An 18,758-nucleotide genomic window follows, 5' to 3' on the forward strand; every position below is an offset into this window, starting at 1 on the left:
TTTTGTTTTTATCTTCTCCCTGTAATGTTTTTGGCTTGGCCACATAGTAAGCTCCGTAGCCAACTGGATACGAAGAGTGCGACCAGCATCCCCATCACTATTGTCATCATATCGCATGCCGTAATGAGTGTATTGTTTTAGCATTAGCTCTGATGGTGTCATGCAACAGGGGCAATGTCATCCCTGCTGCTGCAGGGTTTGCTGTTGCAATGTATCCTGAGCTCAGTGCAAGTGTTTGTCTTCACAGATCGGCATCAATCCTGGCCTCTTTGCTGCCTTCAAAGGTCACCACTATGCCGGCCCTGGAAATCACTTCTGTAGGTGCATTTTTTCTGTTTGAAAAAAGGTCTAGATTTGTAGTAAGTTATTCTTAATGTACTCTGCGTCAGAGCACTATTTTTTTACTTCAGTATAAGGTAGCCTGCTTCCATCAAAGAAGGAAAAAAATTTTTGTGGATACCGCAAACTGGAATGTACGCCTAGGTCCCTGGCCTCGTGTTTACTGCTGTTTTATAACAGTTGAAAAGAACTGACTTGCCCTGTTATAGAATGGTTCGTAAACTCTGGTAGAAGGTGTGGGGGCATTTTCGGAGAGTCCTTTCCTCTTGCCCAGGGCGCTGCCTGTTCCTGGCGGGCCTCATTCCTGAACCCATGACGGCCGTGGATGATTTCAAGCTCATCCAATACGGAATCGGCTTCACCAACATCGTCGCTCGGACCACTCGTAGCAGCGCTGACCTCTCAAGGTGAGGGAAGAGGGGTCAAGGGCCCTGGAATTGTCGGTCAAACCATGGAGCTTGTTATCAGACTTCGGTGATGATGCAGTACACAGCACCACCACATTTGGCCCCTTCCCGAGTCAACGACCTTTATTCCTCTTCACTTGCGTCCTGTCAGTTCTTTCTCATGTCATCTTGTAGCTAGCGCCCTCCTGTGTTAATTCTCAACTATGATGCATGGGATAATGCCTGAGAGGTAGCAGTGCGCACGTTGGTATGGGAGAGTTTTTTTACAGTAGCTTCCAGAAGAGGCCTCCCCTGCGTATCGTGCTGCGGTGGGCAAGTACCGTCTGTTTCGGGCGTTATTCGACGTGGGTGCTAACTCTGCTGTGCTTAAGGCTTGCGCCGATGTGCACCTTCCAGTTCACGCTGATTGTTGTCCTTTGTACTGCCATGTACAATGTATGCAATATCTTCATTAGTGCTTTCACACGTTTTTTTTTCTTTTTGTTATTCAGTGCTGTTTTTGTGCTTATGCTTTCACCATGCTTTGTGATGATGTATAGCCGGTGCCTGAAATTCATTTTTCTTTTGCACATTTCCTCTCCTGTAAGTGAGGGCTGCGGTATTTTTAAATAATAAATAAATAAATAATTGCAACATGTACTATCGGGAGCAGAAGCTCATGGCTAGCCACTTTTTATACCATTTTTTTTCTGTAATTTATTTGTCCGTGCATTATATTCAGCCGCACTTTTGCAACTGTATATAACCCTACTATCTTATTTTGCATCCTCAGGCAATGCATGTAAAATTTACCGTCTCTACTCCAATCCTCTCTTTACCTTGGTGTATGTTGTGGTTGTCTGCCTTGCTGTAGGTTAATGTCCAATTCCAACTTCTACTTCCTTCTTATGTGGTGTTTGTTCCCGCTTTTTGTGTGCTCAAAAAAATTGACAGTTGTTAGTGGAATTGGCTGAATTTTTTGGTCCTAAATTTTTTAAAAATTACATGCATTAGCACATGATAAAAAGATGCGTTATTGACACATACATTGTTGTTGACAATCCTTTGTGTTGGAGAAACAGTTTCGGTTCACAACACCATCTAGAAAAGGAAATTGACGACAATATTATTTTGATCTTTCACTTACTCACTGCACAAGGTTGAGTGTTTTTAATTCCACAAGAGCCATCAGAATTCCTGTATCGACCGACCGTGCAGTTACAACACTATATCTTCATAAATTGCTGCAAATGTTTGATGCATACAGCTGGAGTCTCTTAGTGGTATTTCATACTACCTTGGCTTTCCTATACCAAATTGATTCATGCAAGGAAATTTGTGTAGTGAACAAGCTAGCTGCAGATCAATTTTGATGAATTATGCTATGCCTTGAGGTTATCTGCAACGGCCACTGAGAACGGCCACTGAGCTGCTCCTAGTTATGCTTTACCTGTAATGGTTGTGTGGTCATCATCATTTGGATTAAGTACACTTCAGCATGAAGACCTTTCCCAAATCTTTTCCAGTTACCCTTCCTTGTTTTAACCATGACCATGCCCTACTAGTGAATTTCCTTAAATCATAACTGTACCTAACCTCTTCTGGCCATGACTGTATTTACCTATTCTTGCTATCCATTCCGTTGCTCTAACTGAACTCTGGTTATCTCTTGTATGCATGACATGACCTGCCCTAGTCCACTTATTTTCCTTAAATTTAATACCTCCCTTCTGATCCATGTTGCTCTCTTCCTAGCTGTTAATGGCGCACTTATCGATTACTTTTCCACCTTGTTGTTGCGTTGTTCACAGTTTCCATTCCAGATTCTTTGTTTTTTAGTGAAGTCTCAGCTCCATAGCTGAGCAGTGGCAGAATGGACGAGGCAAACTTTTCACTGGTATTATTAGCAAGCTGCTATTCAGCACATGGGAATGTCTGCCAAGTGTGCTCTATCAAATTCTTATCCATCATCTAATCTGTCTCTATTCATGTCTCCTGTGAATACTTGGCCATGTACACGAGGATCATTCCGAAAGTAATGCCTTCTATATATTTTCACGGGAACTAAAGCAGATACAGAGAATGAAAGAATACCACAAAGTAAAGCAAGATTCATTGCATTCATTTTTTTTTTGCGTTGTCACTGCCATTTGTTATTCGTTTTTGCTTGCTCTGAGTGAGAGCTTATATTTCATACTCATAAAAATCAGAACTGCTAGAGGCATGCCATATTCCTACAGCTGCGGTGACAGCGTCCGAATCTGGAACATCTTTCTGACACAGTCCTTCATTAACAAGCCCAAAGAGATGGAAGCTCAAAGCAGCCAAATTCGGACATTACAGTGGATGTGGTAGGAGAATACAGCTAAATTTTGCAACATGCTTCATGGTTACGAAACTTGTATGGGACCTGGAGCTGTTTTCGAAGCACAGTTTCTACTTTTTCCTCTTCCGTGACTGCAGAACAACAACAACAGCAGATACAACAGCTGTATCTTACCGGTACTCATCTATGGGGCAGAAACATGGAGGCTAACAAAGAGAGTTCAGCTTGAGTTAGGGACAACGCAGCGAGCTATGGAAAGAAAAACGATAGGTGTAACGTTAAGAGATCGGAAGGGGGCGGAGTGGGTGAGAGAACAAACGCGTGTTAATGATATCCTAGTTGAGATCAAGAGGAAGAAGTGGACTTGGACAGGGTGTGTAATGCGAAGGCAAAATAACCGCTGGTCCTTAAGGGTAACGGAGTGGATTCCAAGAGAAGGCAAGAGTAGCAGGGGGCGGCAGAAAGTTAGGTGGGCGGGTGAGATTAAGAAGTTTGCGGGGATACGGTGGCCGCAATTGGTGAAGGACAGGGTTAAATTGGAGAGACATGGGAGAACCCTTTGCTCTGCAGTGGGCGTAGTCAGGCTGATGATGATGATGATGATAACTGCAGAAATTTGGGCTTTAAGCTTTGTGATTACCCAGGTTTTCCAACAGCTTTTCTGAGATTCAACCATGCACACAGCTCCTTGGTCATAATCCACCAATTAGCACAGGTGAGTTCATAGAGGCGCTGTTCATTCTGAGGGATGGCAACTGATCAGGGACACTCAGAGTTTGACTTTTTGTGCTCATCCTTTCACCAACTTCTGAAATGCACTGCCTACTACTTCACTGTACTCGCGTCCACGGCATCCATCTCCGCAGTCCTTCCGGAGGCATTATGTCAGTGCAGTATGTTCAGCAGCGAAAAATTCAATTTCAGTTTCTAACCGCAGTTCCATATGCACCTCTGTGTTGGACCCCATTTTGGTAGACTGCTGCTCTGCTGCTGTCTGTCGACTGACAGTGAAATTAACTGGATATTAGCAGGAAGTTGCAACCATTACTTTAACACCACCAATATCCAACTCTTGCATTATAGGTCCACACATAAAGAATAGGAGGCATTAGTTTCGGGATGACCCAAATAACTGTACCCAAGAGCTACTTTGAGTATTGACCTACCTACGAGGAAATTATTTGCCTGGCATTACCTTAAGTATATCATATTACTTTATATACGTCATAATTTTCAAACCTATCTGCCTGCTGTGCCTCTTCAGCTCCTCAAACATTTGCTGCAAGCCGTCTCCAGAGTTACCCAACAGGGCAGTGTCTTCAGCATACCAGAGACTGCCGAGGTACTCCCCATTGATTCCCATACCTCATTCTTTTCAATCTCTTGCTGTGAACACATATTGAAAGGTTGCAATGAAAAACTATGTGGACGCTTAGGTCACCTCAAGAGTGGAATGCTGTAGCACTAGACTTCACATTTGTTGCAGCTTCTGTTGCAACTTCTGTGTGTGTGTGTGCATCAGTTTCTTTGCCATTGTCTGTGCTCTCCCTCGCATACAGCCTCCGCACGGGCTGTGGACAGAATATGGGAGCTCCTTTTCGCAAGTTGCGCTCTCTTCCACCACTAAGGGCGTAACAACGCTTGTCGCTGCTGCCTTTCTCACTTTTGTGGCTGCAAAGACTGAGCGCCTGGTTTCACGCCTTCGCACTCTCTTCCGCGAGATGTGGTGTGCCTAAATAACAAAAAACAAAAGCATGCATTTCGTGATGAACCGGGAGGTATATTTGCTGTGAAATGTTGGCGTTGGAAACAATAAAGAAAAGAAATTGGCCCCCATTTCACTAAACCAAAAAGAAGTATATATGGCAAATATTGTGGCTTTAAAAGCAGCGGACATATTTTGGTCAATTTATTCACTATGTTAACCTTCATATTGATCGGACACTAACTGTCAACAATGAATAGCTCATGCTGGAATGACAGGCTCTGAAGATTAGTGTAGATAGACTTAGGGGGCAAGGAAAACAGATTCACCAGGCACAAGTTTCATGCTCTGCTAACTCCTCTCGTCCTGCATTGAATTGTATGTTGAAATTTTCACAAACGATGTGCCATGTCAATAGCCCAGAATAACATTAGAAACAACTATATTTAGGTTAGGTGTGCTGGCTGAAATGGCTACAGATTGGCGCATACAGATTATTCCTCATGTCAGGACCTGTGTTGAGTAATGCAAGCAAACAATCCTCTAACAAAATATGAAAAGCATTTCCTTTGCCTGCATGTGTATTCAGTTTATGACTATGCATAATGCCCCATTGACTGAGGGATGTATTCCTATTTTATACTATCAGATGATGATCAAGCAGCAGTTGATTTTATCCCATACGCTTTCGTCTTTTGTTAAACTGCGTGGCTGATGGTACGATGAGGGATAAGACGTTTCGATCTTTATTTTTTGAAAATTTGGCAGATTTTTTTCGGTTTTTGTTTCAGATTCAAGTTTTTTTTTTTTTTTCGGTGGATATTATTTTCGATGGATGAAATACTGATTTTTTTCAGTGATTTAATGCTAGAGCCATTTGTCGTCAAAAGTCAATGGAAGTTGCTCTCGGTGTTTTTGTCATCATGACCAATTTATTTACCAGTAATTAGCATTGCAAGTGGCAGTACTTGGAGCTGGGCTTGTAGAAGAAATTGCTATCTTCATTAATAGAGTAACTCAAGTTAAATGAGTTCTCACTCTCACGCTCAGTTGAAACAAAAAAAGTGAAGTGGTACAGCTGCACGATCTGTGCTCATGGGACACTAAGAGTGAATCTCGCTACAGTTGCGTAAACCACGTTTTCTAATTGAAAGCAAAACACTCACAAACAAAAGCTTATGTGCTATTGAAATCATCATCAATGGGATGAAATACACCTGGAAATATACTCACTGGCAAAAAAAACCAAATTTTTGGTTTCTCCTTTTAAGTGCAGCTTCTATGCAACCTTGGTGACATCGAAGTTGCTTTTACACCAAGAGTGGTTTTTTTGAAACACAACCTACTAGATTAGGTATGTGTAATTCTAGAACTGGTGCACCTCTGAAGCGGTTGCTGCTGTAGCCCCATCTGCAGTGTTCGAGCTCCTAAAGTGAGAAATAGAGGCACATTTCGGTCACGATGCGTGCCTTGCCATCTGGCTGTCTAATCCCTCAATGCTTTGCATTACAGCTGAGAACCACATTGGCTTCTGTGGCTTTAACCATTTGCTGAGTGCTTGGAGGGTTCAGATGTGCTTATGAAAATTTTCTTATCCTGCTTCTTTAAACAGACATTCGGAAACGCTCCAATACTGTGTAAATGTTTAAAGAGGCTATCTTTGTATGTCTCTGCCGTTCTTACTGTCCAGTTTCTGCTTATTTCCAGCCAGCACTGGTTGGCCCATTCATTCCCTGTCCCACGAAAACCAGGCAGCGATGTGAAAGCTAGGTCTTTCATTAGAAAATTATTTTCAGAATTCACGAATCAGGTTGCATGTAAAGAAGGGTGCTCACGATTGGCTGGTGCACGTATCAAGAAATGCTGGCTATCGTGTTGCTTTTTTGTCTTGAGGAGATGAAGTGCTTTAGTTTTTTTGCTCATTTAACCATTTCACTTCACTTCTTCTTTTTTTGTATGTCAACAGGAAAGAAATCAAGGAGGGGGCTGAGATTCTCTTGGACAAGCTAAAAATATTCCAACCTCGAATAGCAGTCTTCAATGGGAAAGGTAAGCCAATATTAATCTTTACATTTAATTGTATTTTGTTAATATATAGTGAAGTTGTATGTGCCCATGCTTGCTATTATAAGAACACATCTTTACTGAATGCAGTTTTTTTTTGTCACTTTCTCTTTTCACTTTATTCTGCAGTAGAATTTTTTTCCACTTGCTTTAGTTTTGTGTAATTGAGATCGTTTGTTCACCATTCTCTTGAAATCTGTTGACAGTTTGAATGTGTTGATTTTAAATATCCTTGTGTTGTACACTTTGATCCAGTTTATGTGCATTCTGTAGTTGACTGCCATTTATGAGGTTCTTGCGCCCAGTCAAGCTGTTCCTAACAGCGTTTAGCCTTTGAGTTTCTCCAGGATGTACTTTATTTTTCCCCAGAAAATAAAATGAATTGAATTGCGTCTACAAGTTGTTTAGCGTAGAGTGCATTCCTGGAGCTGATTCCAGTGCGGCACATATTGATAGGCCTCTCGTGCTATCACCTCCTCCCCAAGCATCTGCTTGCCTCCTTATAGACACTTTGGAAGCTTTTTTTTTTTTTTTTTGCCACAAAGGATTGATGATGCTAGTCATGTTCCAGTAGATGATGGACTGATGCCAGTTATCTCATATTTTGCTGAAATGAAAATTCCAGAGAGATGTCGGTCCACAGATTCTTGTTGTCCAAGTGCCTACTTCGTGACATGTCATTCATTATAGTGCCATCTTTTCTCTGGGTGCTTCCAGGAATCTATGAAATCTTTTCGGGGAACAAGAACTTTGTGTTTGGACGACAGCCGGAGCCTATTGAAGGGACCAATGTGGTGAGTTCATTCTTACTAGTTTTTTAGATGTTATTACAGCCCACCGAAGGAAAGCATACTGGATTGTGAAAAAATTTTAAGGCTACTTTTTTCAAACATGCCTTGAAATTCTAGACAGGCCCATTTTTCATTGGGAAGTTGTTTGTGGATGCATTTTTTAGCATATGATCCTTCATACTTGTAGTTTTCTGCTTTTCATGGTCAAAATGTGCCCTGTTGGTTTGGTACGGCAGTCTTAACTTCTCAATGCAAGTGTAGGAGGAACTTTAAAGCGAGATTTTTCTGCATATCGGATGAGAAGATTGTCATAACAGTCATGTTCATAACTATGTTCATAACAATCATTGCATGGGCGTCCGGAGGGTAAGGGGGGGGGGGGGGGGGAAGCAAGGGGGGCAGCTGTCCCTTCTCACACCTACCCCGGAAATTTCGGATATTTAGTATGCAGAAGCAGAAAACAACCACACAGCTTGATTAGCACACTTAGGTGATAGTAACTTATCGTATTTTGCTTATTAAGTTGAATTCTTTGTTCATGAATGAATTCCAATCTATGTGCTCCAAGCCTAGCACTAATTTGCTGTTTCTAATTTTTGTTTCATGTGCACAGTGTAGACCACAAATAGTGCCTTTTTGGTGCTGACCTACTGCCTCTCCCATCCCCAGCTATCGGGTGCCCCCTTCTGCAAAAAGTTCTGCGAACACCCTTGATAACAGTATACAATATTCCACAGTTGCCTCACAATTAAAGTGACCTCCAAGTAAGCTGGACTTAATGGGCAAGAAAAGTTGTTATGATCACCTTGGTACATCAAAAACCATGCTTAATTCATGCTGGAGAGTACTAATATTATGGTGCACACACATCACAGTGCCATCAACTTTCTCACTTTTTGAACGGGTTGTCACATTTGTTTTAGTATCAGTGCAAGTGCAGGAGCTACATTTTTTCTATTCAGAATTACACCGGGTTGTTTTCTTAAAGTGCTAGTTGGCATATTCCCAGAGGTTGGTGGTGGAACTATGAGTAAAATCAACCAAAGGTGCAATGTTTTACTTGGAAGTAGCTTTTCAACACTACACATAATATAAAGGCAGAAGATGTGCCTGACGGAAAGGTGAAGAAAACCATCTCTAGGCTGGTGTACACGTGGCGGGAGGAAGCTGTGACATAACTTCACTTCGCCTCTCAGTGGGAATTCCAGATCAATGTGGCATTGACTTGATGCTGTGCTTCATGGCGTATGGAACAGTGCTTGTGTTGTTCACTGCAGGAAGCGATCTTCATTATCTGAGTTTCGTGTGGGTAAGTATCGTTTGGGTAAGTTTGACAGTGTGTGGCAATCATTGCGAGGCGTAACAGGTTTACCAACCTTGCATGCACTGCCTGTTCAATTCTCTTGCTTGATTACTGAGCTCAACTTCAGCTTCAAATTTTGTTGGCTGTTGGCTTCCGTCATGTATTCAAATTTTGTGTAGTTAAGGAAGTAACAGCCCTCTGCAAGCAGTGACACTCATGCAGTGACACCCGTGCAGTGACACTCGTGCAGTGACAATCCTGAAGTGACACTCGTGCAGTGACACTCGTGCAGTGACACTCATTCAGTTCATTGCTCAGAAAGTTTGCATCGACATATACATTGTCGAAGTCTCTGGGTTTGTGTAAGGAGAGGCTGATTCAGGACGCGCCCAGCAACAGTGTGCAAGTGGTTTCAGCTCACCTGCTTGTCTGCGTGTTGTTTGTGCAGATCTTTAGCATTTACAAATGCAACCAATGCAAAGCAGAAAATGCATAAGAAGATGAAGAACAGCGCAAGACTTATGCCGGGTCTTCATCTTTGTCCTTCTTTATCTTGTAGTGTGCATGTTCATCACTGGTTTGCTCGTTACGTGGTTCTTCATCGACTGGACAATCTGTTAGCTCAATTGTTCTCTTGAGCACCATCAACAGTGCTGCACGGTGGTGCCTTGTGTTCCGCATTTGCAGTCGGTGTTCGTGATGCCATCGTCGAGTGCCCGGTGCGCCCAGCTCCCCAGGGCGGTGGACAAGCTGCCATTCTATGTGGCACTGAAGAAGTTGCGTGACCACCTGCGGGGGCGCCTTCCCATGCTGCATCCGTCAGAAGTCACCTTCCCAGATGTCAAGCTCAAGGTGGGCACGTCTTGACCGAGCTTTCGCACTCCAGTGATAGAATAGATGATCATTTCTGTTAGTGCTCCATTTCCTGAGACTGTTGCTGGCATCCATAGAAGGGAGGTTTGAGAAAAGGGTAGGAAAGCGAAGGCGCAGAGAGCGTGAAATGCAGGTAATTCACAGTGCTGTTGTCTGAGCTATTAAGCACACCAACTATGCAAGTAGGTTTTCGAAGGCACTGTACAAAACAATCAGGTTCAAGGTGTAAATAGAATGCTGTAGATGGCGCTAATAGTACATTGGTTGTGCTAGTGTTCCTTGGACGACACCATCTGTTCTGCCTACATACATGCATTCCATTTCCTGATTGAATCACACTGTGACTGATGCACCATATATGTCTGCACAGCTCCTGCCATTTGGAGCGCATTACGACTTAAAATTTTACGCAAAATTGTAAATCATCTTAATTCATTTAATGGTATTGCCGTACTTTGAGATCAAACGTGAATTGGCAAAAAAATTAATCTTTCTGATCACGTGAATGTACACGGTCGTCCACTTCTAGTTTGAACATGGCTCCGGGTGGCCGGCGCTCCGTGCAGCGCCTCTGTCGGGCGCCTGGATAACTAGCGCGCAGGCGCAGTGGAATTCATAGGTGTGGCTTTCACCGCGTCGTCTGCTACAGCGCGCCAGCATCGCCGGGTGAGCCTCACCTTGTGGTGAAGAGCACTTTCGCACTGAGCGCGCAAAGCGCCCGGATGATTACTGTTTCCTACGCAGCAGCTTAGAAGCACAACACCTGCGTGTCTTCGAGAACTCCATCCGCGATGGCAAAGGCTTTTCCTTATCGTTCCGTCTTGTAATCAACCCGTAACAATAAGCTGATAGTGAGAAAGACATCGTCTAAGTGGAAGTTCAAGTGGTTTACTCTGTGGGGTTTAAAATGGGGGAGATAAATACGTTCTCCCCGTTTAACCGCGGCTAACCCAGTTCAAAACCGCGCGGACCCCACCCCGTGGTCGCGAGCCCTGTCGAGCGCTCGCCAACCACGGCGGGCCTTGCTCTGCGGGAACAAAGGAACGACACACTGGCTGACACAAACAAGGCATTTATTGCTATAACAACAATAACGCCAGCTAGCAACAAGATACACTGAGGAATCTAGGATGTCCGACTCACCAGCACAGCTACGAGCGAATGTTCGCCGATGGTAGGACAGAGGAAAAACTCCGAGGCCGGACGGGACGAGCTGAGGGGAACATGTTTCCACACAAGGTCGCCCGCCGGCGAGCGGAGCGGTACGCGAAACGTCCGCGTCCTCTCCCGGTCCCAAGGAGAAGAGAGCCGTGGCTCCCCCGCGCGCGAGCAGCCAATGCGCCATCCGTGGCGCTGGTGTCGCTGCGACGCGAGCGCCCTCCCCTGTTAGTTAAAGTAACCCAACTGAGAAGAGTGCCTTGCGGGGGGAGCTAACCACAGGGAACTAGTGTGTTGCTGGACAGCGAACGCAGGGGACGAAGGCGTCCCCACAACTCTGTGGCCACTACCATTACTTAGCTGCAATATTTTATCATTTGAAGCTATTCGTACCCAGCAGGCAGAGTAAGCCAGCGGCTCACCGGTGCTTTCATCCACTCAAATTGCCATTCTGCAATGCCAGTACTAAATGTTTGGCGTGCTGCCCTGGAGGGAGATTAATGCAAAGCCAGTGCGAACACCAGCACTGCACGGTAAGAATCGTGGAAAAGAATGAACAAATGAAAAACATGGCCATGTTTTGCTCATATGCACAGAAGAGGGGTTGCATATAAGCAGCAACCAAGGCCTGCGTAGAGACCGTTGAAAATTATTTCCAGACGAGTGAATCGGTGTGCGAAATGTTCAGGCGTTATTTTAACAAATTCGGGAAACTCCCTAGCAACTTAGCCCCTTTTGTGTTAAGCTAAATGACCAAATAAGAAAATTTCACCTAACCTGCACCTCTATTACCAGTAAGCATAATTTATCACTGGCATTGTACTGCGGTGCGGCACTTCAGCGGATTAAAGCACCGGTGAGCCGCCGGCTTACTCTGGGTGCTGGGCACGAATTGCTTCAAATGATAAAATATTGCAGCTAAGTAATGGTAGTGGCCTCAGAGTAAACCGCTTGAACTCCCTCTTGGACGATGTCTTTCTCACTATCAGCTTATTGTTACGGGTTGATTACAAGACGGAACGATAAGGAAAAGCCTTTGCCACCGCGGATGCAGTTCTCGAACACGCGCAGGTGTTGTGCTTCTAAGCTGCTGCGTCGAAAACAGTAATCATCCGGGCGCTTTGTGCACTCAGTGCGAAAGTGCTCTTCACCGCAAGGCGAGGTTCACCCGGCGATGCTGGCGCGCTGTAGCAGACGACGCGGCGAAAGCCACACCTATGGATTCCACTGTGTCTGCGCACTAGTTACCTAGGCGCCCGAGAGAGGCACCGCGCGGAGCGCCGGCTGCCCAGAGCCGTGTTCAAACTACGTGGACGACCGTGTACACATGCATGTCTATGTTGCAAAAAAATGTTTTTATGTAGCGTGTAGCTAATGGCAAGAAGGAGGCAGCTGACTAAAATTATCATTTTTTGTTTTGGCTGGCCCAGTTAGGCACCTTTCTCTAGCAGCGGTTTTGCTGACTTTGTATAGCTTTATGTTGTTGAGGTTGTTCCAGCTCAGTGTAAATGTTCACTGATATACAAAACTGACTTAGTCACATCTGCTTCTGGGCTTGTTTTCTTTCACTTGCTCTAGTTGTAAATAATATTTTCCACTATTAAAGTCTGTTTTCAGCTAGTTGGCCTATGGCAGGTGTCTTCAATCGAGGGAACCCCAGTGAATTTCTTGTCTTGGCTTCCATTTTTTCCTTCCTTACATGCATGCATACAAAAAATGATGAGCTGATGCCTAGCTCCTCAAAAAAGTCCCCGATATGAAAGCAATGGCTGCCTGTGAGTGATGCAATCTGCTTAAAGGTGCACTGAAGAAGATTCTGAACATGTCTTTTTGCCGTGGGAACTCGATCCACACGTTCCTAGTATTCTTAGAAACAGTGACTTATTGCCCTGTGTGGCCGATTTCCCCAATTAAAACAAATTAACGTCCGGCTCCCGCCTTTTTTTTTTAATTCTGCCTCGTACGGTGGGCGGAGTCGACCAACGCGTGGAGCGCCTTTCACCCAGTCCCGTGGAGGCTTTGCTTTCGCTTTATTTTGTTTTTTAGGTTTCCATGAATAAATAGTTTCATTCGCAGATAATATAGCCGCAAAATAAGCCCGAAGAAATAAAAATACGCGCGGACTATTTGCTAGTGCGAACTACTACGTATTCATCCGCCGGTGGCAGAGCGGCAAGCCGCCACGAGACTGGGTGAAAGGCGCTCCACGCGTTGGTCGACTCCGCCCACCGTACGAGGCAGAATTAAAAAAAAGAAAGGCGGGAGCCGGACGTTAATTCGATTTAATTGGGGAAATCGGCCACACAGGGCAGTAAATCGCAGTTTCTAAGAAAGCTCGGAACGTGTAGATCGAGTTCCCGCGGCAAAAAGACAAGTTCAAATTCCTCTTCAGTGCACCTTTAAGGGCGATTGAGACCGTGGACCAGGGACTAGTTTTCGCCCGCAGGTTAGACGTCACATGACGACCTACTTCTGATCCATGATGTCCATGACGTCCCCACCTGGTCATGTTGGTGAACATAGCATGGTGAAGGGCCCCACAGATGTTCAATCCACTTATTGCCTCGGCCAAAGATGAAAGCTGCAGTAGGTGGTGATGAGCAGATTGGACACGCTCACCGCCTTTTGCTGTGCTACTAGCTACCACAGTGCTATGTTCACCAGCGGGACCATGTGCCAGGTGGGGACCTCACGAATTGTAATGGGACGTCACGTGACATCTAATATGCATGGAAAAACCGGGCCCTGGTTCATCATCTGAACCTCTCTTTATTGGGAATTGCAGTGGGGTCAGTCCCAAATTAAATTGGGTAAGTGATGGGTGTAGTTCAAGGCATGCATGGATTGCTCGGGGATCCCAGAAAGTGTTCCAAGGCACCCAAGATTTTGGGGGACCCATTTTGAGAAACCCCGGTCTTCTCTAATCTTGAACCTGCGACGCCTTTTGCAGGTTGAGGCAAAGGAAGAGCCTTGTGACGACGACGATGCTGCCACGAATGAATCAGACCCTTTCTCCACAGAGGGCACTGATGATGGCAGCTCAGGATACGATGGCAGCAACAACCTCAACACTTTCCACGTGCAGGTGAGTGCTACGGCTTCTGCACTTCTTGTGTCTGTGCCCGCAAACTGAGGATGTCTTGCTGGTGCCACTTCTATTTGAGACTTATAAGGTGCGCTACACTGAGCCCAACTCTATGGCATTTATTTTCTTAGAGTGAAATCTGATAGCTGTTCCATTCTTGACCTCATTTATGTTAAAAGGGGCTTTCATTGCTGAAAAATCTTGAGTTGAATTGGAAATATTTTACTGCAAAAGCAGTGCGTATTAGACTTCCAAAAGCACATTGGTAGCAACTGGAAAACAACCAAAAGCAGTAGGATGCCATTAGGCTCCAGTCGTGTTTTTGGAAGCTCTGATTGATCTTTTTTGGCTGGGATCTTTTCCTGGCCCTTGTGCAGTGGTGCTGTCTTAATGTATCTGCCCCCCGAAGGCTTTTCTCCCAATCGCTTAACGATTCACGCCTTCAATGAATGGTGTTCAACCAGAGTTTGGCATAGTATGTATGAGCGAAATGCATTACTTCGCAGGTAAAAGAAGAACCTGGTAATCACCTGGTCGGCGGTGGCTACCCAGCAGTCACCGAACAGCCCAAGAAGCGAGGCCGCAAGAAGAAGAGTGAGATGGCACCATCTGAGTACGCGCCTCAGCGGGCCATCGGGATGCACCCTGGACATCCCCATTCGCCGATGCACCCACAGTCACCCATGCACCAGCAGCACCAGCAGCACCAGCAGCAGCACCTCCAGCCCATGCACCAGACCCACCACCCTTCGCCCCATGGCCACTTCCCCAACCACCAGCACATGGCACAACAGCAGCAGCAGCAGCAGCAGGAGCAACAACAACAGCAGCAGCATCACCACCAGGCTCACACCACCGCAGACCACCAGCACCACCACCAGCCACAGTCACACCAATCAACCCACATGCAGCAGCAGCAGCAGCAGCAGCCACACCAGCAGCAACAAGTGGACTACCACAGTGCTGGTGGCGGCTACTACAATACGCAGTACAATCACCATCGGCTGGGGCAACCACAATCACAGCAGCAGCAGCAGCAGCAGCAGCAGCAGCAGCAGCAGCAGCCCCAGTACTACCAAGATGGCTTCCCGGATGTCCATCCGCCTCCACAGCACGGCCCCTCGCAGCCCTACCACCAGCAGCACCAGCAACATCACCAGCAGATGGGGATGGCCCAGTGGGGTGGCCAGTACGCCCCAACTGCCAGGGAGTGTGAGTCAGCCGAGCCGAGCCCTCCGCCACCCGGTTCAAACTGGGCGTACCCGTCGACGTATGAGCCATCGGAGGACTTGTGCCGGGCTGCCGAGTTTCCGTCTTGGCTCAAGCAGGAGCCGCTGGACTCGTGTGAGACGGGTGGCAGCTACTGCTGAATGCGGGCTCAGGTGAGGCTTGTGTAAAAGCCCAGAATAGCGTGTATCTGCCGTGCGTCTATTTTTGTAGGCACTACCTGGGGGCAGATGACAGCCTTATGTCCAGTCAAGCTAAACTGTATCGTGCTTCACCATGCGTTCTTAAACTGCGTCCCATGGATTGTTTTATGGGTTCCATATGCACTTAAATTCATTCTTGCCTCCACCCCATCCTTTCTTTTATACGCTTTTTATTGGGGCTAATCATAGTGTAGCTGCTTATAGTAGACCATCACTAACACTGTGAGAGTGTGCTTATAGCAGAGTATCACAGCCAGTCATTGTCAGTTATGTTCGAGCAATTTCGGTGGTGCTGAGCGTGCTCTTTTTCATGAAGGGAGAGAAGCCAAGCCTCGCGGGGTTTCTCAGGACTTTCTGATCAACTTTGGGGTTTCCCATGGCTTTGAAACACTTAACACCATGCACATTTCACTTGGCAGCTGCTGGTAGACTTGAGTCCTCGTGGAAGGAATAATCCCCAGTATATAGGTCAAGTTGGACCTAATTTTTTTTTTATCATTTTCACAACTTGTATGGTGCTCTTTGACAAAAGCACCTCAGAGAGTGTGGAAATGTACAAAGGGCAGCATGATAGAGGCATCCATGCAGCCATTGCAAGAAGTGCTGAAGCATAGAGTTAGGTGCTGCCTACACAAGTTTTGAGATTGCATGAAATCAGTGTGCCACAGCAGTTTTATGTGTTATGATTGTACTATTATTTGTTGTTATTGATTTACTGACGTTATAGAATCTTGTATCTCTTGTGGTAAGTAACCGCATTCACTGGGCAGGGAATTTTATTGCACCAACTGCAGTCTGTAGTACAACAAATTTATAAATGGAAGAATTGAGTAACCTGTAGAAATTGGAGGTTGTGGTGTTTGAGACTGCAGTCCCTAACACAGAGGGTTTATGGGTGGTGTTACAGGAATCACTTTCACTTGTTCACCTCATACATGCGAAGGGAGGGAAAGTTGGGGTGCAAAAAAGACTGGGAGCTTTTCTTTTATCTTTGGATACCCAGGCAAAAAAAAACTTTGGGTCAAATGGGGTTTTCCATTTGCAAAGTTCCAAGTTGTATATATTTGAAACCATTTGGATGCTCCATTGGAAAGTCCAGTTGAAATTCCTGCCTAGTCAAAGAAAAGCCACTGCGTGGCTTTCAATTATACTTTCCAGTTTTGTATTTAGAACCAATTTAAAGTTCCAATTGGAATAGATGGGGTATATCAATTGGACATTCTAGTTGGGACTTCCATTTGAAACACTTATGCTGTTAGCACCCATCTGAAGTGACAACTCCAAGTCGGCCACTGGCAAATATGCCCGACACTTAAACCATATTAGGAGGACTAAAAGCGTAAAGAGTTAATGCAACGTCAAAGTGATGAGTGTATGTCCACTGAACTAACTTTTTAATCCGACAGCATTAGAAGCCCCATGGGGCCATAGTGCATTGTCGGCCATAAAATTTTCTCATTGGCTGCAGGGTAGTGACGTCACTCCTGGTAAAGGCATGAACAGCTGCTAATGCTATTGCATTGCCAACGCATTATGGAATTAAGTATCCCTGTGAAATTTTCCTTTGGGAAGCTTGTCAAACCCACTTATAACAATACCGGTTATAACAATATATCGAATATAACAATGGTCAGTTGCGGCACCGTCAGCTTTTGCATGTGTTCTATGGTATTTTCGGCACAACCCTGTTATAACAATTATTGGTTATAACAATGGTATTTCGATGGCACTTCAGTATTGTTATAAGTGGATTTGACTGTATACTCCATTCATGAGACTGTCCTCCTGCAGCCAGTGGTGCTGTCCATTGAGCAGAGTTATCTCATCTAATCACAACTGCAGTGGTGATATAAACGATCAAGACAACCCAACAAATGAAGCTGCTAATATTTTTTTTTTACAAGAGCCTAATTGGTTTGCTTTTCTGTGTTTTGTAGAGAACAGTATGCAGATCCCCAGTTAAGGAATCAGTGGCCTCCAAGTGGAGAGTAATAAATGGTAAATTGGTTTTTGAGGAAAGGAAATAGCGCAGTATCTGTCTCACATATATTGGGGGACACCTGAACATAGGGGAAGGGAAGAAGGTGGGAGTGAAAGAAGAAAGAGGTGCTGTAGTGGAGGTCTCCAAAATAATTTTCACCACCTGGGGATCTTTAATGTGCACTGACATCGCACAGCACATGGGCGCCTCTTGCGTTTCGCCTCCATCCAAACGCGGCTGCCGCGGTCGGGTTCGAACCCGGGTACTCCGGCTCGGTAGACGAGTGCCTTACCACTGAGCCACCGCGGTGGGTTGGAGAGCTTCCAATTGTGTATTTGGAACCAGTTGGAAGCTCCAACTGGACTGTCCATTTGCTCATTCCAAGTGGTCGTCCCATTTGGATGATCCAGTTATTATGGCAGAACCAGCTGAGTGACTGCCAAACTGGGAGGAGTAGAAACAAGTTAGACCTCCGAATTGTATCATCCAACTTGGAATGGCAGAACCAATTGGACTGCTCAGTTTATAGGAGGAATGGACTACGAAACTTTCATGAGTCAGTTGGCTGTATTCTGCTTGAGTCTGCTTGATTCCAATGTGATCCAATTGGAATGCCTAATTGGACCCAATGTTTTTTGTTTTTTTTTGTCCGGGAAATAACTAGAAGAATCAGAATGGGGTGGAGCGCGTATGGCAGGTTCTCTCAGGTCATGAATGGTAGCTTACCAATATCCCTGAAGAGAAAAGTATACAACAGCTGTATCCTACCGGTACTCACCTATGGGGCAGAAACGTGAAGGCTAACAAAGAGGGTTCAGCTTAAGTTAAGAACAATGCAGCGAGCTATGGAAAGGAAAATGATAGGTGTAACGTTAAGAGATCGGAAGAGGGCGGAGTGGGTGAGGGAACAAACGCGGGTTAATGACATCTTAGTTGAAATCAGGAGGAAGAAATGGGCTTGGGCAGGGCATGTAATGCGAAGGCAAGATAACCGCTGGTCCTAAAGGGTAACGGAAGAGAAAGCAAACGTAGCAGGGGACGGCAGAAAGTTAGGTGGGCGGATGAGATTAAGAAGTTTTCGGGGATACAGTGGCGGCAACTGACAAAGGACAGGGTTAATTGGAGAGACATGGGAGAGGCCTTTGCCCTGCAGTGGGTGTAGTCAGGCTGATGATGATGATGATGATGAATTTTACTTAATGCTTGGTACTAAAGCTTATGTCCAGATGATCAGGTTGTAGTTTGCGGAGCTGGTGCTTTCGCATTGTGTGAAAGCTTGTTTTTGACATAGAACCATATTCATCCCACTCCCATTTA

General features: G+C 45.3%; 1 protein-coding gene across 3 annotated transcripts in view; it reads left to right on the forward strand.

Annotated features, from left to right (window-relative positions):
- LOC149335084 (uncharacterized) overlaps positions 1–18,758 on the forward strand; it is a 99,490-nt gene that overhangs the window by 73,708 nt on the left and 7,024 nt on the right. For 2 of the 3 annotated variants that reach the window (XM_089551765.1, XM_089551764.1), the window contains 8 exons: positions 248–317; positions 614–746; positions 4,316–4,393; positions 6,723–6,805; positions 7,538–7,614; positions 9,602–9,766; positions 13,896–14,030; positions 14,537–15,412. In XM_089551765.1, the coding sequence (XP_089407891.1) occupies positions 248–317; positions 614–746; positions 4,316–4,393; positions 6,723–6,805; positions 7,538–7,614; positions 9,602–9,766; positions 13,896–14,030; positions 14,537–15,400 (1,605 nt within the window). In that variant the 3' untranslated portion in view covers positions 15,401–15,412. The remainder of the gene's footprint in view (positions 1–247; positions 318–613; positions 747–4,315; positions 4,394–6,722; positions 6,806–7,537; positions 7,615–9,601; positions 9,767–13,895; positions 14,031–14,536; positions 15,413–18,758) is intronic. The other variant, XM_089551766.1, reaches the window with a different exon arrangement.

Source organism: Amblyomma mixtum, chromosome 7 (assembly GCF_055824585.1).
Source record: "Amblyomma mixtum isolate Tamu chromosome 7, ASM5582458v1, whole genome shotgun sequence".
Classification (NCBI taxonomy): Eukaryota; Metazoa; Arthropoda; class Arachnida; order Ixodida; family Ixodidae; genus Amblyomma; species Amblyomma mixtum.